The sequence below is a fragment of the Colletotrichum graminicola genome (genome assembly GCF_000149035.1).
Source record: "Colletotrichum graminicola M1.001 genomic scaffold supercont1.21, whole genome shotgun sequence".
Lineage (NCBI taxonomy): Eukaryota > Fungi > Ascomycota > Sordariomycetes > Glomerellales > Glomerellaceae > Colletotrichum > Colletotrichum graminicola.
In genome coordinates, this window is record NW_007361025.1 from 58,826 (window position 1) to 79,160 (window position 20,335).

Here is a 20,335-nt window from a genome sequence, read left to right on the forward strand (position 1 = left end):
ACAAGTTGTGCGAGACGGGAGATGAATAATCCAGGAAAAAGAAAAGAAACGATTATTTGGCCTGGGGAGCTGTATCCTTCCCCGACAAAGGGCCGTGGATCAAAACGAGGGCCGTTTGGGGAAGATGGAAAAGGGAAAGGGGACCGGGAACAGTGGACTGTAGTGTAGTATACGTACAACGATGCACACAATATGATAGAGGAGGCGATGAATCAAACAGCGGGCCGCCGAATGAAGCAACTTAGTTTGATCTCGCGGCACGTCCTTGAGAAACTGCTACCGTCTTGATGGGCTCTCCCTTTAATGAGTGAACCAAATCATGTCTAAACCAGTGCCTTACTTTCGTGACAACCAGTCGGCAGGAGCCGGATCAAAACTCTCAGACAACCGGATTGGTTGAAGCGCGGATGCTGTCATCGGGCGTGAGGGTGAGGTGCAGGACGACATCAAGCTCGGGTGTGTCGGGGGTGTCCAGGTGATCCGAGTTGATATGTGCCCCGCAATTTAGCCCCGCGGCCGGAGAAAATGGTGCGGTGACGTGGAGGGGGGGGGGGGGGGGGGGTGAGATCTCCACTAGACAGAGGTACCGGTACCTCGTATGTCTGTGCAGACGTGGTCCTTGGGTCGATGCCAGCCGCGTACGGGCCTAGAACTGTAGAACAGGGAGCACTGGCTCTACATAAGCAGGTAGCTAGTCCGCAGAGCTGCCAAGAATAGAGCAAAGCGTGCCCCATCTGGTCGCAGCGCGTCCGCTTTGGATCTTGTACGGGGAGGCATGAGGTGATGATGATGAAGGCCAACAGGTGACAAGCAGGGGGGGTCGCTTCCCGAAGGGCCTCCAGCAAAGACTGCACAAAGCACCCACACATAGGCGTCCTTGTGTGCTGTGGAGAGTAAGAAGACTGAGGAAAGAGAATTGTGCCATTGGGTATGAGGCATTGGCTTGGCTGGCGGGCTGCTTCTCGAGCCATTGCAATTGGCGGGTCGGCTTGGGTAGGGTGTCTCAGTAGAACAAGCGGGAAAACAGCAATTTTGTGCGACAGCATGGGCCTTCCATCACTGGACGGACATGGCCCAAGCAGTGACTGTTGTCGGGGTCTGGCCAGAGACACTGAACGAGCGGACGTGGTTGTCGTCCGTCGTTTGGTACATGTGAATGTGGTGTATCCGTATGTAGCCGCACACTGGGTTGCAGGAAAAGATGGGATAGTTTTGGGAACGGGAAAGAGGGTGGCTCTCTTTGACATCGAGGTCCGTCATACTTTTACAAGGATGACCCAATCACGGATCACCTTCATCACTTTCCGCGGGGCCTCACACCCCTGTCGGGACTGTAGCTGCAAGGTTCTGTCCCATCCACTCCACTCCACACTCCACTCCACATCTGCGGCTTGCTGCGCAACGCTTGGCGGCATCACTCTCATTCTGAGCTTCACATCGTCTCTTCCAATACCTACCTACTCAGGTACCTAGCACCTAGGTAGTTTAGGTTGGCAGGTAATATATAATCGTTGCTGCCTATCCTCCTTTCCTAGCGCCTCAACCCCCAAGTCATCCCGTTTCACAATGGGGCTCGGAAGGAACGATGCACAACCAAGACACTTTCCAAGCCCGAACTGAGGTACAGATACAAAGCGGATGCCCCATGGTACTCGATTCCATCCGTCCTATTGATACCTACCTTGATACAGGTTCCGCCGAACGGACTCGGATGGCTGGATGAACACGACTACCGACCTAGCTCTGACGCCAGCATCATTACCTGCCTTGTGGCCCGGTGTGTGGCCAATGTACCTACTCCGTACCATCGTATCAAACAAGCAGGGTTGATACGTCCAGATCAGCCTGTTCAATGACTACGTACCAAAGCTTTGGCTCATTGTATCATGTTGCTAAACCACGAAGTGCAGGGGCGATCCCCATCCAAACCGCTCACATGGGCACCTCCTACTTCCTCGCGTCTCCAAAAGGATTCTTGACCAAGCAGATCATCCATAGATGACATCTGCGTGCTGTACAGTGCAGCCAACCGGCGATGCGATGTTAGGTACCTTGCTATGCTATGCTCAAGGCGCCAGCCGGCCGGCCAAGCCAGCCTGTACGTAGCCTACCGCAGACAGGGGGAGGCAGCCTGATAGGCAGGCTAGACAAGCACGCTCAAACCAACTCATCTCATTTGTCCAGTGGTCCATGTTCCACCCTTCCTTCCCAAGCCTTTTCCTTTCGGTGACGCTTAAGGATTGCATTATACTCCCGGCACAGACAACCTTGGACTTTGGACAAACGTTCGGGTTGACTGCTAAGGCTTTGCCTGAAAAACACGTGCTAAATCCGTTATTTGATGAGGTGGACACCGCATGCCGTGGCTGGGAGCGTAAAAGGTGTGGCAGTGTGAGAGTCCATCTCTGCCAAGATTGTAACACCGACGCACTTGCTTGCAGGAGAGGAAAAGGTACCTGCCTCATGCATCCTCGTTGCACCCTTCTGTACTTGTGGCGAGTTGCTTCCCCGCAGATTTAACGTCCCACCTACCACCCACCCACCTTTTCAAGTTTCCCGTTCCTGCCCTTCTTAAGTGCCAATTGTGGCCCTCCCCCAACTCAAGCCCTTCTTCCACTTCCAAGCTACCGCCCTCCTGCAACGTCGTCGTGTACAAACACCAATAAAACCCGTTTGCTGATTGAGATATACCCAAGACGAACACACAAGAGTTTGGCAACCCGTCGTTCAACATGGCCACCGCAACAGAGCGCATCCACGCCCGTAAGTTCTCCCAGTTGCCTGTCAAATGCTCTCTTGCCTTTCGAGACTAACCCTCTGTCGAACCCAGTGAACCCCTTCTCCAAGAGGGAGTCTCATGGCGCCAGGACCATCACGACATACAAGGTCCTGACCATTCTGAGTTGGCTCTTGGCCCTCATCGTCACCCTCTACTACACCGTCAACGAGCCCCGCGATGGCTTCACGATTCGCAGGAGAATCTGGGACCAGAACTACCTGTACCCCACCGCCTTCACACTGAACTCGGTCATCGTTGACATCTACTGGTGAGCCTGAACAGCCCCTGGGCTATACTCGGGTCTAACAGCGTTCAGGATTGTCCTATTCATCTTGCAAATTGGCTATGTCGCCCACCTTTTTTCGAGCAATAGCGACTATGTCAATGCTGCAGCAAGCGTTGGATCCCACTTTATCTTGAACAACCTTCTGCACTTCGCCTTTGTCATGCTCTTCGTCCGCTCCCACTTTGTCTGGGCCGAGATCATTCTGCTGATCAACTTCGCCAACCTGTCGTCGTTGTACTTCCGTCACAACACGTACCCGCGCTTCATTCACTGGCCGGTCGTTTCTGCTCCTCTGGCGTGGACATTTGTGGCTATCTACTGGAACGGTGCCATCATGGTCCCTCACCCCCACAGCCTGGTTGCCCGCATCTTTGGCAACATATTCATCTGGTCTATCCTCGTCTACGGTGGCTTCTTCATCGTCGCCTACAAGGTATGATGGGTGATCCCGTATTGCTCGTTCATCTGCTGACCTGAACCCCCAGGACTACACCATTGGCTTCTCTCTCAGCGTTCTGGCTGCCGCCATTGGTGTTGCTCAATTCCACCGTCAATTCATTGCTTTCCAGTGGATCTTTGCCTTTACCATCATGGCTGTCCTGTTCGTCTCGACGATCGTCGTTGCCTACCCGGCTGCGAGCGGCAAGGACTACCCCTGGAGGAGCCGCTCTTCGGCCCCTGCCGACCAGGAGCGCGCTCCTCTTCTCTCCAACGACCAGTAAAGTCGTCCAGTTTTTCACCAAAAGCATAACGCGAAACATGTGGAAATGAAGTGGACTTTGTGATGATTGAGGCACCCTTCGAGCTAAGAACAGATGTAGGTGGTGGAGTGGAGATTATGGCCGAGAAGCCGTGTGGCAGAATTGCGGGCTTCAAAATAGTAGTGGTACCGAGAGATTGCTACGACGACGAAATTGTATGGTGTGGTATGTACATAGCATTATTTATGGTTACGCATCCGCAGAGTACGGTAATTACCCCCGTGTTGTGATTCTGATTGAGCGATGCAAACGTTGAAAGATGACGTATCGGCAGTCTTATCGGTATCGTTATCGCTTTGACCATGCTTATCGGCATACATTACTAGTCTTAGTAGGTAATCGTTATTTCTCTCGAACACCTTGGTAGTGAATCTATCAATTACCTACCGTTTGCCTCTGAGCATCTTGTCCTCTGAATCGTGCAATCGCGCCGACTGCTTATTCATGGACTCATGGTGTCACCGAGACCATTTCCTTTTCCCCTGAATATCGGGACCGACATATGTCAAGTCTCACGTGTATACCGACTTTTGGCTAGTGACCGAGGCGCGAGGTTCCTCCAGCGCGTCTTCACCAAGGATGAGCGCACCTTAATTCCTGCCTGCCCTTCGTCAGGTCAGGCATCGACGATCAAACTGGAGTCCAGCCAAGACGGGGATTTTCAAGCATTAAAGAAGCACAACCCATTGTTGTGGAAACGGGCAACCTTTGTAGCTGGGAGGTAAGCTCGCACATGTACATATACACTGCCACCACCACTATCATTATCAGCTTTGCTACCCGCCGTCAATATTCCATTACGGGCCCGCCTACGCTCACTCGCACTTGTAATAACGAGACTGACAAAGAAGCCAGGTTCGCCGCGAAAGAAGCCACGTTCAAGGCGCATCCTTTCAGAAGGCTCTCCTTCCACGACATCACCATCGTCAGGCGGGCGCTCGTAGAAGGGAAGGCGAACCCCAACGGCAGCGGGCCGCCCGTGGCCATCATCCGGGGCGAGCGGGAGGGCGAGCCGGGGCAGACGGCCATGGTCTCGATCAGCCACGACGGGGACTACGCCACGGCCGTCTGTCTCGGGTTCGAGCCGGAGACGAGAGATGGCAAACGAGCTCCCGGGGACGAGGACGAGGGGGTGGACTAGCAGCCTGATCAGGTCTGGGTGACGAGCTTTGGCGAGGGCGGGTGGGGAGGCAAAGGCACCGAGGGTGAGTTTACTTGGGCAAGACTTTGCTGGGTTCTCTGGACCGCGGGCCCGCCCTTGATGGGCATCATGATGCTCTCTGGTAGCACTGGGACAGAGTCGTCTCGTCTACGGAGTACTAAAGCAGGGATATGATCTAGCGCAACCCGAATGCATCCCAATAAGTCACAAGAGCCGCCCCTCACGCCTGCATAGCAATGCCATCTCAGGCTTCCAGGCGCATGCCTGGGGCATGAACGGCTTTCGGTGCATACAGATGAAATAGAGCCTGGGGCTGGCTCATTCGGGATGCTATTAGCCCTCTATCACAAGGGGATCCGTTTGCGCAGAAAGTCACCTCGCTGTACACCCCATCGATATTCCAATGTCCCCGACACAAACTTCCTCTTGGTTTGCTTGATCCACATCTGTTCAGCCACCCTCGAGTATGCCGGACGCATCCCGATCTCCCGCACTATATCTCATTGACCAACCGCCGGAAAGACCCCTCCGTCATAACGGGAACCGGCGCTCCACGCACCCACGTTCTCGGAGGCCTCTGCGTTTCCAAGAAATCCGCACCCGAGACTGCGGCCACGCGGCGGAAGAAGAGTTCCAACCCAAGGGTGGGCCCCACCCTCTCCCCCTCCCCACCGCGCACGCACACACACCAAACTTAGGCCCAACTTCCACCCGAGACCCCCAACAAAAGCAATTAGATCCATATGGCCGGCTGGCCTAATGGCTAAGGCGTCGGATTCCTATGAGGAATACAAACTCATCCGAAGATTCTGGGTTCGAGTCCCAGGTTGGTCGTCGAGAACATGAAAAATGTTCCATGAGTCTCTCTTTTTTTCCATTTTCACACACTCTCCCTTTTCAGCCTTATTTCCCGATTTTGTTTGCAGTGTCCATCACTCCCCCCAATATTTTGGTGCGCTCAAGTTGTATGCAGTCACTGGATGGAAACATCGTCCTTTCGAGCTACAAGAGCGCAACCAGCCTGTGACCACCTGTTAATTTTCTGCTCCTCATGAACGAATGGTGTTGACGCAGCTGGATAGAATGCTTTTCCCTGGCTTTCTTTTTGTCCATCGCCGGTGTTTCATTGGCTTTTGCTTGCTATTCGTTCCCTTCAGGACGATCGTAACGCGGCATCGCAATGCATACCTTCCAGACCACCCCATAAGCAAGCTGGCTTGTGACATGTTATCGCGGTCGCCATGTTGCTGTCCGCCTTTCGGTGTGTAAGCTTCCCGCCATTCGCGCAGCATCGTGTCACTCATGGAAGCACGCCTCGTACAGCAAGCAAACCCAGAACAAGCTACCAGGGTACCAATCTAGAAATTTAGGGTATCAGTGTGTAAGTAGTGTATAAAAGACGACGCAGTCCGTTCTACCCATTGGCGATGTCGCCCACACAGTCCAGACGAAAGCGAAAAACACAAGGTGGCGCAACGCACGCGCAGCCTCTAACAAACGGAGGGGGGTGAAACAGTTCCCTCCTCAGGCGCGGTCTTAAGATCATGCATCTCTTTATTCTAACCCCTCAAACCACTCCCCATCCTACTGCAAAGCTCACTAGGCTTCGACCATGAGCTGTTCACCCTCCTCCAACAGCTCCGTCACCTTCTTCAGGTTACTTATGAGGCTACGTCCGAGACCAACGAGGAGCAGCTTCTCGGCGTTGGCGGGCAGGCCAAGATACGTGGGCGGCTCGCGCTCCGGTAGCTTGCGGATCCACGCCATGAAATCCTGCATGGAGGTGCCCGATGGCACGACGAGGCTGCTCTCTTGGTTCTCTGAGCCCTCGACGAGTTTGTGGCCCACATCGTAGGCCGAAGGTGTCAGGAACGAGTGCACCAGCTGGTTGAGCTGCTTAAAGTCGCCCTCGTTGTCGATCTTGCCGCCGTAGGTTTCAGTCACGAGGTAGCGGATCATTTCCCAGGGGATACTCTGGGGAGCAATGTTCGTGCGGCTACCGGCCGCGTTTTCGATCCAAGTGTCAATGATGAATGCCGAGCATTCGTACTAGGAGCATGTCAGTACACGTTCAACTACATCGTACCAAGGGGAAACTTACATCACTGTCGTTGAACTCCCAGAAGCCCTTCCAACCCAAGCTGGGGGCGTATCGCAGGCGCTCTTGGACGACGGCGTGCAAGAACGCGAGCAGCAGGTACAGCCTCGCACGCTCGACAGGTGCCTTGGTGGCTCTCGTCGACAGGGAGGTCATTGAGTCCTTCATGTTGGCGCGCACACCTGCGGGCTGTTCGTACATGAGTACTCTCGAGGCACGGAGCAGGTTGACAGGAATCTTGGGGCTCGACTCCATCGACAGGAACAGTCGGAAGTCCGAGTGGGGGTTGAGCGATTCCATGCGCTTCTCGAGACTCTGCAGCCAGGTAGGAGCGAGATGAACGTTCTTGACCAAGACCCAGTTGCCCAATTGCGCAGCGTTGCTGATAGCCTTGTCGGCACTTGCGAGACCCTCGTTGGATCCCATGGCAATGTTGGTGCACTTGATGCGCATCCTCTCGACGAGGTTGTCCACCTTGTAGCTGGCGTCGAAACCAGGGCTGGAGACTAAGGAAATCGGCCTGGTAGCGGGCACCTGGCTGACGGTCTCCTTAAGGTCCTCAACGACGTCAAAGGTGTCGGAGCCGAAGACAAGAGTAACAAAGCGCTCGGCAGCCGGGACGAATCGGTCGAGGCGGAACAGCTTCACGAGAAGCAGGGACTGCAGAGCCTGGTCGAAAGCCTCCGTGTTGTCCTCCCAGATCTGGGGGACAAAGTTCTCTGCGAGCTCCTCCGTCAAGAACCTGTCCCAGTCGGCGGACGACACCTTGTCAAGCTTCTCCTTGAGCACGTTCATGCGGCCGGCACGGGTGAACGCCTCGTCCTTGGCATCCTTGTCGGTGGAGAGGTCTCTGCCTTCTACGCGGTCGTCGAGGATGATGTCGATAAGTGTCTTGTCCATCTTGTAGGGCGAAGCCTGGGCAAGCAGCATGGCCAGCGTGATCCGGTCCTTCTGAAGCAGGCCCAGCGCAGTCCGCTTGAAAGTTGTAACGAACAGGTCCTTGACAATAACGTCGCGACGGATGTTGTGGTTCGTCTCGTTGGCGAGGTTCTTGTTGCCGTGGAGAACCGAGTGGAAAATGCCGAGGAAGTACTGGAGCGAGAACTGGTAGAAGTGGTTAAGGTAGTGAAGCTGTTCCAGCACCGCAAAGACAGTACTGCAGGAGCGGGCAATGATGCTGTACTGCTGGGTGATCTCCTCGACCTCTGCCATGACGCCTTCGGTATTGTTCATCTTGTCCGAGATCTCGGCCGCCTCCGTCTTGAGGGTCTCCAGGGTTTCAATGACGTTGTCGTCGTCGAGAATGTTTCCGCGAGACTCGTTGAGAGCTTGCAAAAGGCGCTTCTCCAACTGTCGCAGGTGAACCTTGAACTCTCCCTGAAGCTTGATGAGGTTGGATCGCCGCTCGTCAACATCGGGTCTCTCAGACTTGAGCACTTCGTTAAGGGACTGGGTCTGGAGACTGCTCTGCGTGACCGTGAAGTTGACAAATGTGGTTCGAGAGCAGATATCGGGAGCGAACGTAGCCGACGGGTCGCGGGTCGATAAGTAGATCTTGAACGACGGCGAGAAGTCGATCTGCTGCTTGCCGAGCTGGATAAGGACACGTCCACCTGTCTTCTGGTATTCCTTGTTGAGGACATGGTTGAGGATGGGGTCGAGGTACTCGGCGTCCTGGATGAGGATGGGGTTACCGAAGCGCAAGGAACTCTCCAATTGCTTGGTGAACGAATCGTCCAAGAAACTGGTGACTGTCAAGCGGCGTTCTTTGCTTTCCTTCTGCAAGAACTCCGTGACTCTACCGGAAGGATCAATGATGAGAGGGTAACGGTTGAACCGCTTGAGGATGATGGCGTTCTCTGTGCACAGGTCGTCAACCGGCAAGCTGTTCTCCTGCCAACTGAGGCGCTCATCAGCCGTCGAAAGGTATTCGGTGACAGGGTTGTGAGGCTTGAACAGGATGCCGGAGAGCTGCAGCTGATGCAGCCAGTCATCCATCATCGACTTGCGGAAGGTCTGGTCATACAGGCCGCTGTACGCCAGAAAGGCGGCGGCGACAAGCACGTCGCCGACGAGGGTGCTGATTTGCGTCTCGAAGGACTTACTGCCCTCCTCCCAACGGACTCTCTCGGACGACAGACTGTCGAGTAGCTTGACACTTCTGTCGACCTTGAACTGAACCTTGGACATCTCAGACTTGATGGCCTGGGTCTCGCTGATAAGCGCAGCGTACTCCGTCTTGTACTGGGCGATACTGGATTCGAGGGTGTTGATGGTATTCTCGACCGCCTTGGCCTCTGCCTTGGTTTGCAGGGCCTGTTCCTCGAGCGCGTCGACTTCGTCTCTGAGAGGGCCGACCCTGTCCAGAATCTCCGAGTATGAGACCTGCGCCTCGACCCATTGCACTAGAGGACCACAGGCCTTACTGGCACGGTTGACCTTGTCGAAGGTGAACTCGGGGTTTGACAAGAATTCGTTGCGCATCTTGACGCGCAGAGACTTGGTCATCTGCCGTTCGTTGTCGAAGTTTACGATGCTGGCAATGAAATCGTCGCGGCGAATAATACCTTGGATCATCCTCCAGTCGTTGACCTTGTGACCGAGCAGAGCGCAGACAGACTCAAGGGCTAGTCTGACGCCCTGAGGAGGGTTACCCATGGATCGTACTTCGGTAAGGTGCTGCCGCTTGATGTTGCTAACACTGGCCTTGGCCTCTTCGACAGCGGGCTCAGCCTTGGCGAGGTCCTCCAACACGACCTTTCTTCTCGAGGCCACTTCGGCTTCTTGCTTCTCCAATGCAACCTGGATCTCCAGGGATGTGTTCTTCCTCTGTTCTGCCTCTCTCTGGTCTGCTATCATGCGCTGCAACTTCTCGTTCGCCTCGGCATCCTTTCTCTCGAGCTGAGACTTCTTCTCGGCAAGGCTGACCCTCAGGTCGCGAACCTTGTCGACCGTGTCTCTAAGCTTCTCGAGACCAACGTTGAGATGACGCTGCTGCTCTTCCAGATCTTCGCGCTTCTCGTTGTAAAGCTTGACATACTGCGCGACGAAATCCAAGAAGTGCCGGGGGGTAAGGAACGTAACCTTGCCCTGTTGTTTGAAAAGCTTGGAGTTGAATCTCTGGAGGGAGTAGTGAATGTAGACCATGGAGTTGACAATAGTCTCGCGGTGCGAGGGAGGCAGGCTGAGGCCGCGGTACGCCACTGGAATTGAATCGGGCGCCTGGAAGTTGGGCCGGTCGAGATCCATAGAGTGCGTGAGCTCGTGGCCGACCTGGAAGAGGGCCTGGTCGGACCAGTCGCCGAACCAGTTGAGCACGCAACGGTTAAACAAGGCGGGACTGGTCGCGGCCTTGGATCCAAGACCGCCCTCCGGCGGGTTCATGGTGAACACAACGTGCAGGTTCTTGACAATCTGTTGGGTAAACCACTTGTAGAGCTCTTCGGGCGAGTCCAGGTGTAGGTTCTGTCGCTGGGCCCCTTCCTTGCAAGCTGTCATGAGGGCAGCGAATTCGTCTCCTTCAAAAAGGCCAGGGACCTCGGCGTTGGCGAGCAGAGTGTTCATTCTTTCGAGGAAACCGGAGTCGAGAACGTTAGCTTCGTCCATGATGAAGCAAATCTTCTCGCCCTTGCAACCACAGCGTCGGAGAACGTCTCGAAGATCGTCGTCGAAGTCTTCGCCAGAGTACTTGCCGTGCACCTTGATCTGGAACACCTTGAGACCGTTCATCCAGGCCACAAAGCGCGAAAGCGTAGTCTTTCCACTGCCACTAACACCAATGAGGATAAGATGGCCCTGAGGCTGTCTGAAGACACGATCGATACGGAGAACATGTTCGAGAACATCGTTGAAGAGAATGAGGGGCACGTCAACCTCTTCCTCGCAAAAGGTCTTGAGCCTAGCCTTAACGAAGTCTCGGAGCTGCTCGCGGTCGACAGGGACGTAGTTCTTTGAAAGCCAGTTGGAAAAGAGGATAGGGCCACCGAGAGCTTTCTGATCGTCAATGGTAGGGAAGAGCTCGAGGGCGATCCGTCGGACGGCATCCTCGGTCCACTGGCGCTCTTCCTCAGCCACAAGACGATCTTGAAAGAGACGCAGCGCTTCGTGTGCCCAGATACGGACAAGCCCCTCGATTGATAGTGTCTCCAGAGGCCTGATGGCCTCGTAGATACCTCGTACCCAACGGGTAAGTTCACGAGGACTGTACACGTAATGGGGCTGGATCTTGGGCGTGAAGCGCTGTTGAGACTCGAGATAGAGCTTCACCATCGCCTGCGTAAGTGGCTCGGAGTAGCCACGGAGTGACGGAATTATCTTGAGAACAGCAGAGTTGAAGGTGCCGTAGATCTGGAGCAAGGAGAGCTCACCGGGGTAGTCGACCATAATGAGAGGAGCATGGCGGAGGAACCTAGCACCGAGGGGCGTACGGCCTGCATCGGTGGGCGGGTTGCAAGCACCGACGAACTGGATACGGTCGAGAGTAACCCAAGACTTGTCCGAGGTCCTCCAGAATCCATTGTGCTCGACGAGTTGACGAAGGAAGGAGATGGCTCTCTGCGTTCCGTATTTGTCGGGGGCGGGCAAGTTGATTTCGTCGCAGAAGATAACCAGCCATCTACCAATCTGGGTCGGCGAGAGCATGACTCCGTTCAAAGTCTTCTTGTACTCGCAATACTGCTCAAAGGTCTTGATCAGGAGATCGGGCGTCGTCGCGCTGGAGAAGTTGAGGCCGACAACCTCCATGTTGGGAAGCTTGCGAAGAGCGCTGAACAGCGTCATCGTCTTACCCGAACCGGGAGGACCGCAGAGAAGCAGCGGCTTGTGCTCGGCCAACCAAGAGTACAGTACATCCTCGTGACGCACAGTATCCAGCGTGGGAATGACCACATCGGTCTGGGTGACGGAGTGAGTGTTGACCTCGATGGTCGGTACCTGGTTCTGCCACGGCGCCCACTCGGCCATGGGGAGAGTGACGTCGAAGTCGATGAGTGAGCTGCTGCCGTCGAGAGGTGGGTTTCCAAAGCTGGCAAGGCCGCAAACAGCATCTCCGAAGGTCTTGCGGTCGTTCAGAGGACAGTCGCCCGTGAGGGCCCATACCAGCGCAAGGAGAAGCTTCTTCGCGATGAAGGCTTCAACCTGCTCGGGGTCCAAGGGGAAATCCGAGTGCTGGGCATTGTACTCAATCATATCGCGGACTGCCTTGTTCAGGAGAGAGAACAGGGTGTTAAGCACGCGCGCGACAGTGAAGTCCATGATGTGGTTGTAGCCCTCGGCCTCCTTGAGAGTGGCCATGAGGAAATCCTCCCCGGAAAGAAAAGCACCGAGGAGGTCGGCGACCTGGGATTGGACGGCCAGAGCCTTCGCGGGGCTTTGCCCAGCGGCTACGCTGTCTTCGTCAAGGTCCTCGAAAGGCTTAGAGCGGAGCGTGCCCAGGTAGTGCTCGAGCATCATGGTTGGCGTGACGGTATCTTCGCTGAACCAGACCATGCCGCAACGACTGACCGTGGCGAGGGTGGCGTACTTCAACGTTTCGACCTCGAACATGATGCGGACGTTTGCAGGCAAGTTGAGACGCTCACCATTGGGCAAGGTGAGAAGTTTGTTGTCGTCCAACACACTGTTCAAGTTTTCAACCCATTCGGGGTCGACGTCACCATCGAAAACGATCCAGTGGCGCTTAGAATCCTCGCCTCTAAGGTTGTCGACAATCTTTCGCAGGATGCTGGTAAAGAGACCATCCGTCCACTCACGTGTAGTGGAGTCGAGGTTTCCGTACAGCGCCTCCTTGGACATGACCTTGGAGTCAATGACGTGCTGCACGCCCTCGACACCCTCGACCTTCTGGAGGGCATCGAGCAAAAGGGTCCAGGCAGCGGATTTACCCGTGCCAGAGTTGCCGACCATCATCACACCGTGGTGGATCTTCTGAATCTGGTACAGCTGAAGAACCTTGGTCATCCACGTGTCGTTGACGACCAGCTGTCTCTCGTCTGCGAGGGTCCTGATAGCCTCCTCAAGCTTTTGCAGGTTCGCGGGGACGTACTTGACGCCCGGGAAGCAGGCCTCCTCGACCTCGGTGAGGATCTCGACATCGCTCTTGATCAGCTTGGGAGCAATGGTTTCCCGGATGCTCTGGACGATAATCTCAGGCTCGACAACCTCTTCAGCCCCGAGACTACCGCCACTCTCGAGGAGTCTCGCGCGCTTCAGGCCTCCAGAACTGACAAGAACGCTCTTCAGCGCACGAAGACCAAAGTCGTAGTGGGCCTGCTTGGACAATCTCGCCGCACACTGGTCAAAGAACGGGACGGTATGCTTGGACAGCTCTTTGGCCTGATTGAATCCCTGGGAGTAGAGCATGACTTCGGCGATGAGCTCCTTGTCGGGCTTGGACATGGCGACACTGCGGAACAGCTTCTTCAAGTTGTCGGGGAGGTTGGATCGGCCGGCGTAGCCAGGGTTCATGGTGATGAAGATACCCGTGTTCGCATTGACGCGGAGTTGTCGCCCGACGAGCTCGGTCTGGGCCTTCTCGTCTTCGGCTCCTTGTTTTAAGCCGAGCTGAATGTTTTGAATTTGCTGCGAGACAGCTGACAAGATTCTCTCCTCGAGACGGTTAAACTCATCGAAACATCCCCAAGCACCGACCTGGCAAATACCGAGGAAGATGCGACCCATGGCCTGGAAGTCGAAGGTGTCGTCGCAGCAGAAGACCAGAGTGAAGCGACCGAGCTGAAGGCCGAGAGCCTTGACAGACTCCGTCTTACCCGTTCCGGCAGGACCGTAAGGAGATCCACCGAGCCGTTGCTGGAGAGCCTGGGTGAGGGTGAGGAAACATCGGTCCGTAAGGGGTGTTCTGACCAGGCGGTCGGGAACTCCGAGATACTCAAAACCATAGGCGAGCGTGGCATTTGCCATCTTGACCTGCAGGCGCTGAGGGAAGTCACCCTCGGGGTTGTAATGATAACGCATCTGGAGCAGCCACCAGTAGTGAGTCGGCGTGGTAGCGTTGAGACTGATAAGTTTCTCGATGGCATCTCGCTGATGAACGCATTCGGTAATGAGCTGCTCACACTTCTTGCGCAGGATGATTTCAAGATCGCCCAAGACGGTGTCGGCAAGAAGGCGGAGCACTTGGACCTCACGGTCGTAGAGCGACTGCAGCGTCTTGCCGCCATCAGCAAGAGACCTCTCAACGGCTGTCGTCCAAACAACTTGAGTCGCAAGGACAACGATTTGGCTGGGGAAGGCTTCCATGAACGAATCCATAGCCTCCTTGTCGATCTTCTCGGACTCGAAGATGGGAGTGTACTGATCGACAGCCTCCGCAAGAAGCTCAGCCAGGGTGTTCTTCATGCCATTCTCCAACAGGGCGAGCCAGTCGTTGATCTTTGGTGTCTTGGCAAGTGAGATCTCCTTTTTGAGACGCACGGCCTCGCCCTCCTTGGAGGTGAAGCCAGAAATGATCGTCTCGTCGTCCATGACGAGTCCAGAGAGGCCAGCAAACATCTTCTTGAAGTGCTTCGCGATGCGTAGGGTGTCGTTGCTGTTACCGATCATTTCAAGGAGGTCCTCGTCACCAACGAAGTAGAATCTAGGGAAAGAGACACGTTCCTTCTCGAGATATTCGCCCAGAGCCTTCTGGATCTTGTTGAGAAGCTCAGCCAGTCTCTCAAGAGACTTCTGGACGTTGGGGATTGTGAGGACGTCGAGGACGTAGGGCTGCTTGTAGACCTTCTTCATGACAGCGGAGAATTCGCTGTTGATGTTCTGGAATCTCGAGGACTCAACGGGTAGCAAGTGCTTGATGTCGGCATTGCCGGTAAAAACACCCTCAAGGTAGACCCATTGGCGTTGAACATCAATCCAGACATCAAAGAGAACGTGAACCCTGTTGAGCTTGTCCTCCCATGAAGACGCTTCTTCCTCGAACTCCTTGTAGTAGGGCGAGTGCTTCATTGCCTGCAGCGAGTTCAAGTTTTCGCTGCACTTTGCAAACAGATCATCCCAGCCACGAATGAGACGGCACTTGTTCTGGTAGTTGACGAGCTCCAGTCCGTAAGTGGACCACGTCTCGCGAACCTGCTTGAGAAACTCCTCAAGGGCCATCTCGCCCTGAGCCTGGGCAATTATGTCCCTGACAATGACCTCTGTGGCAACGAGGTTGAGGTCCCAGACATCACCGAGGGTCATTGAAACTGGCGAGTATCGCTTGCCAGGCTTGATCTGCTTGTAGATCTTGGTCCAGTGGCGGTCACGGATCGCCTCAGACTTGAGGTCTGAGAGAATAGAGTTGACCTTCAACAGTCCGCGGAGGATGGTCTGGACATGCTCAAACGCAGCGTATTGTCGCATGCGGCTGGGCATTTCCTTGGTGCTCTTGATGAGGTCGTCGATCTTGGACCGAATCTTTCTGGGCTGGACGGCAGTCCACAGGACCTCCCTTGTCTCGTTAAGACTGGCCCAGATGGTGGACAGGTTGGACCAGACGGACTGGAAATCCTGAACTTCTTCCAAAATCGTGGCTAGAGAGGTGTCTGCAGAAGTAGGAATGTCGAGCGCTTCTTTGGCCCTGGCAACCATCTCGAAGTCGGATTGCAGCTTGGAGATCCTAGCCTCGAAGGAGGCCAGAGTGGCGGACGCCACATCGGGCTGGGTGGTACCGGAAACGGGCTTCTCGTCGTTCCACTGCACGGCAACTTCGGCAATCCGATCATTGACAATCTTGTCTTCGGCGATGATCTTGGACTTCAGCGCATCGGTTTGATCCTGCACAATCTTGGACTTTTTCTCCAAGATCTCGGTCAGGGACTCCCATGAGCTGTCAATCTGCTCGATGTGGAGCCAGTCACTGGGGAACTGATAACGCTGGCGCACAAGGGTGGACTGTCCCTGTCTGAACATGTCAATCTCAGGTGCCCAGAGCTTCACGTTGCGCCTGCAAGCCTGCACGACGGTGATGAACTGGACAGCCTGGGCGGTTGAAGAAGCGTCCAGGCCCTGGCTTTCGAGGTCTCGACGGGCCTTCTCAATCTCGGCGTGTACCTCACGCATGCGGTTGCCGAGTCTGCTAGCGAATTTCATCAAGATCTCGTGTTGCCATTGATCGTACTTGGCGTTGACCTTGGTCTGTACCTGGTCGTAATCGATGGTGATGTGGCCGAACTGCCGACTGACTTCTTGGGTGTCAAAGGTCTGACGAGTCTTACGGATTTCTTGAAGCAGCTGAAGCCATCTCGCAAGCTGGTCGCCGAGAGCCTCATACACCTGCTCCGACTGGAGATCCCAGAGGGACTGGAACTGCAGCCACTTGTCGACATAGGTGCCGATTTCGCGGAGCTTGTTCTCGACAGACACGTACACGCGGCTGAGCAAATCGGTACAGTCGCTCGGGAGGTCGTCAAAGTGGGGCTCATCCAGAGTTGTGGTTGTCAAGGTCATTTGGTAGCGCGTGGCCTTGATCTTCTTGAGGTTGCAGACAATGCCCAGCCATTCGTGCAGCTGAACAAACCAGCTCGAGCGCGCATACTCCAGAGGAGGTTCCAAGTAAATCACCTGGTTCCTCATGGACAGTTCATGGATCAAGCGCTTGATCACCGGCCCCTCTTGTACGGGCTCCTCGCCGTTCTCCGCAACTTGCTTGCGGCGACCGTCGTCAAGGTAATCGTCCTCGAAAGCTTGGATCCAAGCCAGAATGGCGTCTTGGAGCCGAGCCAAGAGCACCTCCTTGAGCTTCTGGTTCATGTTCTCAACCCAGTAGGGCAGGTTGACATACTGCTCCAAGTTGAGCTGGTCGACGGCTGTCTGGATAGTCTCCAAGCGCGAGGTGAAAGCACTGGCTTCGTAGGGGCAAGTGTTGAGCTCCGCAAGCGCCTTCTCGACGGTCGCGTGGATGGACGCTAGAGAAGCAGTCTTGGCCTGGAGCAGGGATACAGCTGCGGCGAACTCGCGGATGAAGAGGCTGTGCTTGCTCTCCGAAGGCTTCGAAAGGCCAAACTCGGATACGTTTGGCAGGGTCGCGTTGTTCTTGGTGGAGAAGAAGATTTCATGCGAGTTGACGAACGATTCCCACCTGAGGGGAACACCTCTAGAGACGAGGGCGTAGACGTCGTTTCTGTAGCCATAAACAAGAACGGCCTCTTCGCCCATCTCAGAGATTTGTCGCATCGTCTGCGAGAAGGTGCGGACACTCTCCATGAGACTGACCGCGAAAGGGTAGACACGCTTGGCGTCCTTGGACACGTTGTTGATCGAGTGAGGAACGGCGTAGTTCTGCCACATGAGATTCCGCGTCTCCTTGAACAGAGTAATGACCTGGGGGTCAAAGTTGACCAGAAGCTCGTAGTTGCCGCCCGTCGATCGCATGCGTCGGATGTCAAACAAGAAGCCAGAGATGGAGATCTGCCGGCGTTGGACATCGTCGAGCCAGGCCTTGTAGATTGTCTGCGTGTCCAGCTTCTTCCTGAACAGATTGCTCTCGCTCTGGAGCTTTTGGCCTTCGGCATGAATGGCCCACTCGGAACCCAGCACGTCCTCGACCTTCTTCATGTAGTTGTCGAGTTGATGCTCGATCTGGCGGGCCCAAATGATGGCACCGGAAACAGGCGGCAGGTCGCGCAGCTGGGCCATGGCATGAGCCTCGGAGTGGCCGTATTGCTGCTTGAAGCGCTCGTGGAGACCATGGATGGCTTGTTTGACGTGCTCCATCAGCTGGTTCTGGTACTCGGCAATAGCCCCACGAATCTTGGGGCGCACGAACAGGGCGTTGAATTTGGAGAAGACCCGGAACATCTCGTTGGCGTTCTTGGCCGTGGCCAGACGGTCACGCAAGCGCGCGATGATGGAGTTCTCCACTCGAGAAGTCCGCTCATTGTACACGTTCTCGGCCTTGGCCCATCGTTCTGTGCCTTCGGCGGAGACATCCAGGAGGTCGACATTCTTCAGCGCCTCCCACGCCTGCTTGACTTCCTCGACTGCATCAACGTCGCCCATCTCTTCGACGACAACGACGCCGTTGGTGTTCGTGGTCTCGGTCAGGCCGCTCACAGTAGCCTTGGGACCGAGCACGTTGACGATGGTGCGTTGGAGCTGCTCGTGGTTGTCACGGAACGTGCTGACGTACTTGAGGCGACCTTGAAGCTCGGCGTGCTTGGGGTTGACCTTGATGGGGATGAACTTTTCGTTCCTCCGGCGCGTGACCTCACGGGCAACGTTGGTGAACTCCTTGATGCTTTCGTCCCAGGTTGTAAAAATGTCCTCGCTGGCCTTCATGATAGCCTTGAACTCGTTGTAGTCGAGGTTCACGAGTTCTGTTCCAGGCAAAAGTCGATGCAGCACCTCGTCCAAGTCTCCGGAGATGGCCTCCACCAGCGGCAGAGCTCTCCGGATGGGATACGGGCAGATCCTCAGTTTCCTGTTCAGATGGCCAAAGATTTGTATGGTGGCATCCTTCACCTTGGACATGGATGTTGCAGAGAGCAGCTCGTCAAGGGGGAAGTCCCGCATAAGCTGGTTGTACTTCTGGACCTTGTCCATGGCCTCCTTCAAGCCCGTGTCAGCGGTGAAACTCACAGTCGCCTGGAAACGTTTGGCGTGCTTGAGGATCTCCAACGTCAAGAGAACGCCCTCGCTGCGGAGCTGTCCCTCGATTCCCTCCAAGGCGGACTCCATCGAAAGCCAAAAGTTGACTTCCTGACTGGCGGTAAACTTGAAATCCTTTGCGCTATCGGCGGGGTCCCTGGTCATTCTCGTGATGACCTGGATCGACTTGATCCAGCTGTTGACGTTGTTCTGCAGGCTGTTGAGGAAGGTACTGTCGGAGAGGACGGTCCCGGGGATGAGATCGAGAGAGGGTTTCGAATGCCGCGATTCGGCCTCCTCCAACGCGTTCTGCACCATGGTGTGGAACATCAAGGAGACCTCGGGGATTTCGACATTCTGCTGCAGGTGAAGCAAGCTCAACTCCAAGTCGTTCCACCTCTTCTTGGTGACGGGGATTCCCGTCTTCGAGTCCACATCGGCCCTGCCCCTGGCGCCGTTGGCGATCTGGCTGCGGGTATTGGCATCGAAGTAGGGCGCCAGCGCGTTGTGAACATAGGAGTGCAAAACCTCAAAGGGCGAAGTGGAAGGGCCCTGGTCGCCGGCGGTGGCGTTCAGAGTCGCAGGGCCCGGCAGATTAGTGAGAAGTATCTGAGAAGTGAGCGGGATCGTGGGATCGACGGGGCCGGGGCGCTGCTTGAGCAAGACGAGGCACGAGACGGTCGTCGGGGACGAAGAGATCTCGGTGGTCAGTGAGTATGTGTAGGCCGGGGACTCTGCATTTGCGTGGTTAGCTGTATGTCTGCAGAGAAGCACGTTGCCTCGCGGGTCAAACGAACTCAAGTCGTCAGTTCCATTCTGTATTGTGGAGGCCGGCAGGAGGTCCTTCTGAATGTACAAGGCGTTCGGGGTGTCGGTCGCGAAGCGGGTGCAGCGCTGGAGCGTATCGGAGTAGCGGTGCTTGTGAAGCAAGCTTCCGGGGCTCTCGAGGTCTTCGTTGGTGGCGCCGAGGGCTATCTGGCAGGCCAAGGCGATGTGGTCGAGGACGCGGCTCGGATCGATGGAGGGGTCGGCGATGGGCGAGACGACGCCGTTCGCGCCCGGGAGTTGAGAGGATGCCACCTCCATGGTGGGCTGTTTCGGACGAGGCAAAAAGACGATATTTACAAGGTCGAAGTCGGCATCATCATAGACACGACGTTAGGCCAGAAGCTGCGGTGTGACAGTACGTCTGTCAAGTCAGAGGGCAAACCTCAGAGTCGATGATTGTCCGGCCGCAGAGCCAACGAGTCGGAAGGCGGTGGGACGAAAAGAAGTGGACAAAGTAATAGCGAAAGCAAGCAATCAGGTGCTAAAGGAGAGTTGGATATCCTCGAGTGAACGTTGGGGGGTATCGCGTACGGTAATGGATAATTCTCCTCGTCGTCGTCGTTTATGTGTCGCTGATTATTGGCGGCGGGTTGATGCGCAGCTCAGGTTCGCGATGTGTCGTGGAAAAAAGGGTCTACAGCATAAACGATACGGGACGGGACAATCTGCAATGTTGACTTTCCAGACAGTTGACTTGTCCACGGTTCCACTTTCACGTCGCCTTAAGCATGTCTCTGCAGCAAGCACGGGAGGGTAATTGGGGTACACCCAGCACTGAAAACGGCGGGAAGGTACTCCGTACATTGCCTACCCACCTTTCCCTGAGGTCGCCTGGTTTTAC

General features: G+C 55.4%; 3 protein-coding genes and 1 non-coding gene across 4 annotated transcripts; 3 read left to right on the forward strand and 1 right to left on the reverse strand.

Annotated features, from left to right (window-relative positions):
- Positions 1 to 2,732: 2,732 nt before the first annotated feature.
- Positions 2,733 to 3,787, forward strand: GLRG_05895 (ATP synthase F0; the record flags this gene model as incomplete). Its single annotated transcript, XM_008096580.1, has 4 exons — positions 2,733 to 2,763; positions 2,831 to 3,047; positions 3,096 to 3,498; positions 3,551 to 3,787. The coding sequence occupies 4 exons, from the start codon at positions 2,733 to 2,735 to the stop codon at positions 3,785 to 3,787; spliced, it is 888 nt and encodes a 295-aa protein (XP_008094771.1).
- Positions 3,788 to 4,559: 772 nt separating this feature from the next.
- On the forward strand, positions 4,560 to 4,967 carry GLRG_05896 (uncharacterized protein; the record flags this gene model as incomplete). The annotated part of the gene is made up of 1 exon (XM_008096581.1): positions 4,560 to 4,967. The coding sequence occupies one exon, from the start codon at positions 4,560 to 4,562 to the stop codon at positions 4,965 to 4,967; it is 408 nt and encodes a 135-aa protein (XP_008094772.1).
- Positions 4,968 to 5,733: 766 nt separating this feature from the next.
- On the forward strand, positions 5,734 to 5,822 carry GLRG_13148. Its single transcript has one exon. It is a non-coding gene; the product is annotated as a tRNA-Arg (tRNA).
- A 765-nt stretch (positions 5,823 to 6,587) lies between these two features.
- On the reverse strand, positions 6,588 to 19,752 carry GLRG_05897 (dynein heavy chain; the record flags this gene model as incomplete). Its single annotated transcript, XM_008096582.1, has 3 exons — positions 6,588 to 7,037; positions 7,090 to 19,400; positions 19,464 to 19,752. The coding sequence occupies 3 exons, from the start codon at positions 19,750 to 19,752 to the stop codon at positions 6,588 to 6,590; spliced, it is 13,050 nt and encodes a 4,349-aa protein (XP_008094773.1).
- Positions 19,753 to 20,335: the final 583 nt, after the last annotated feature.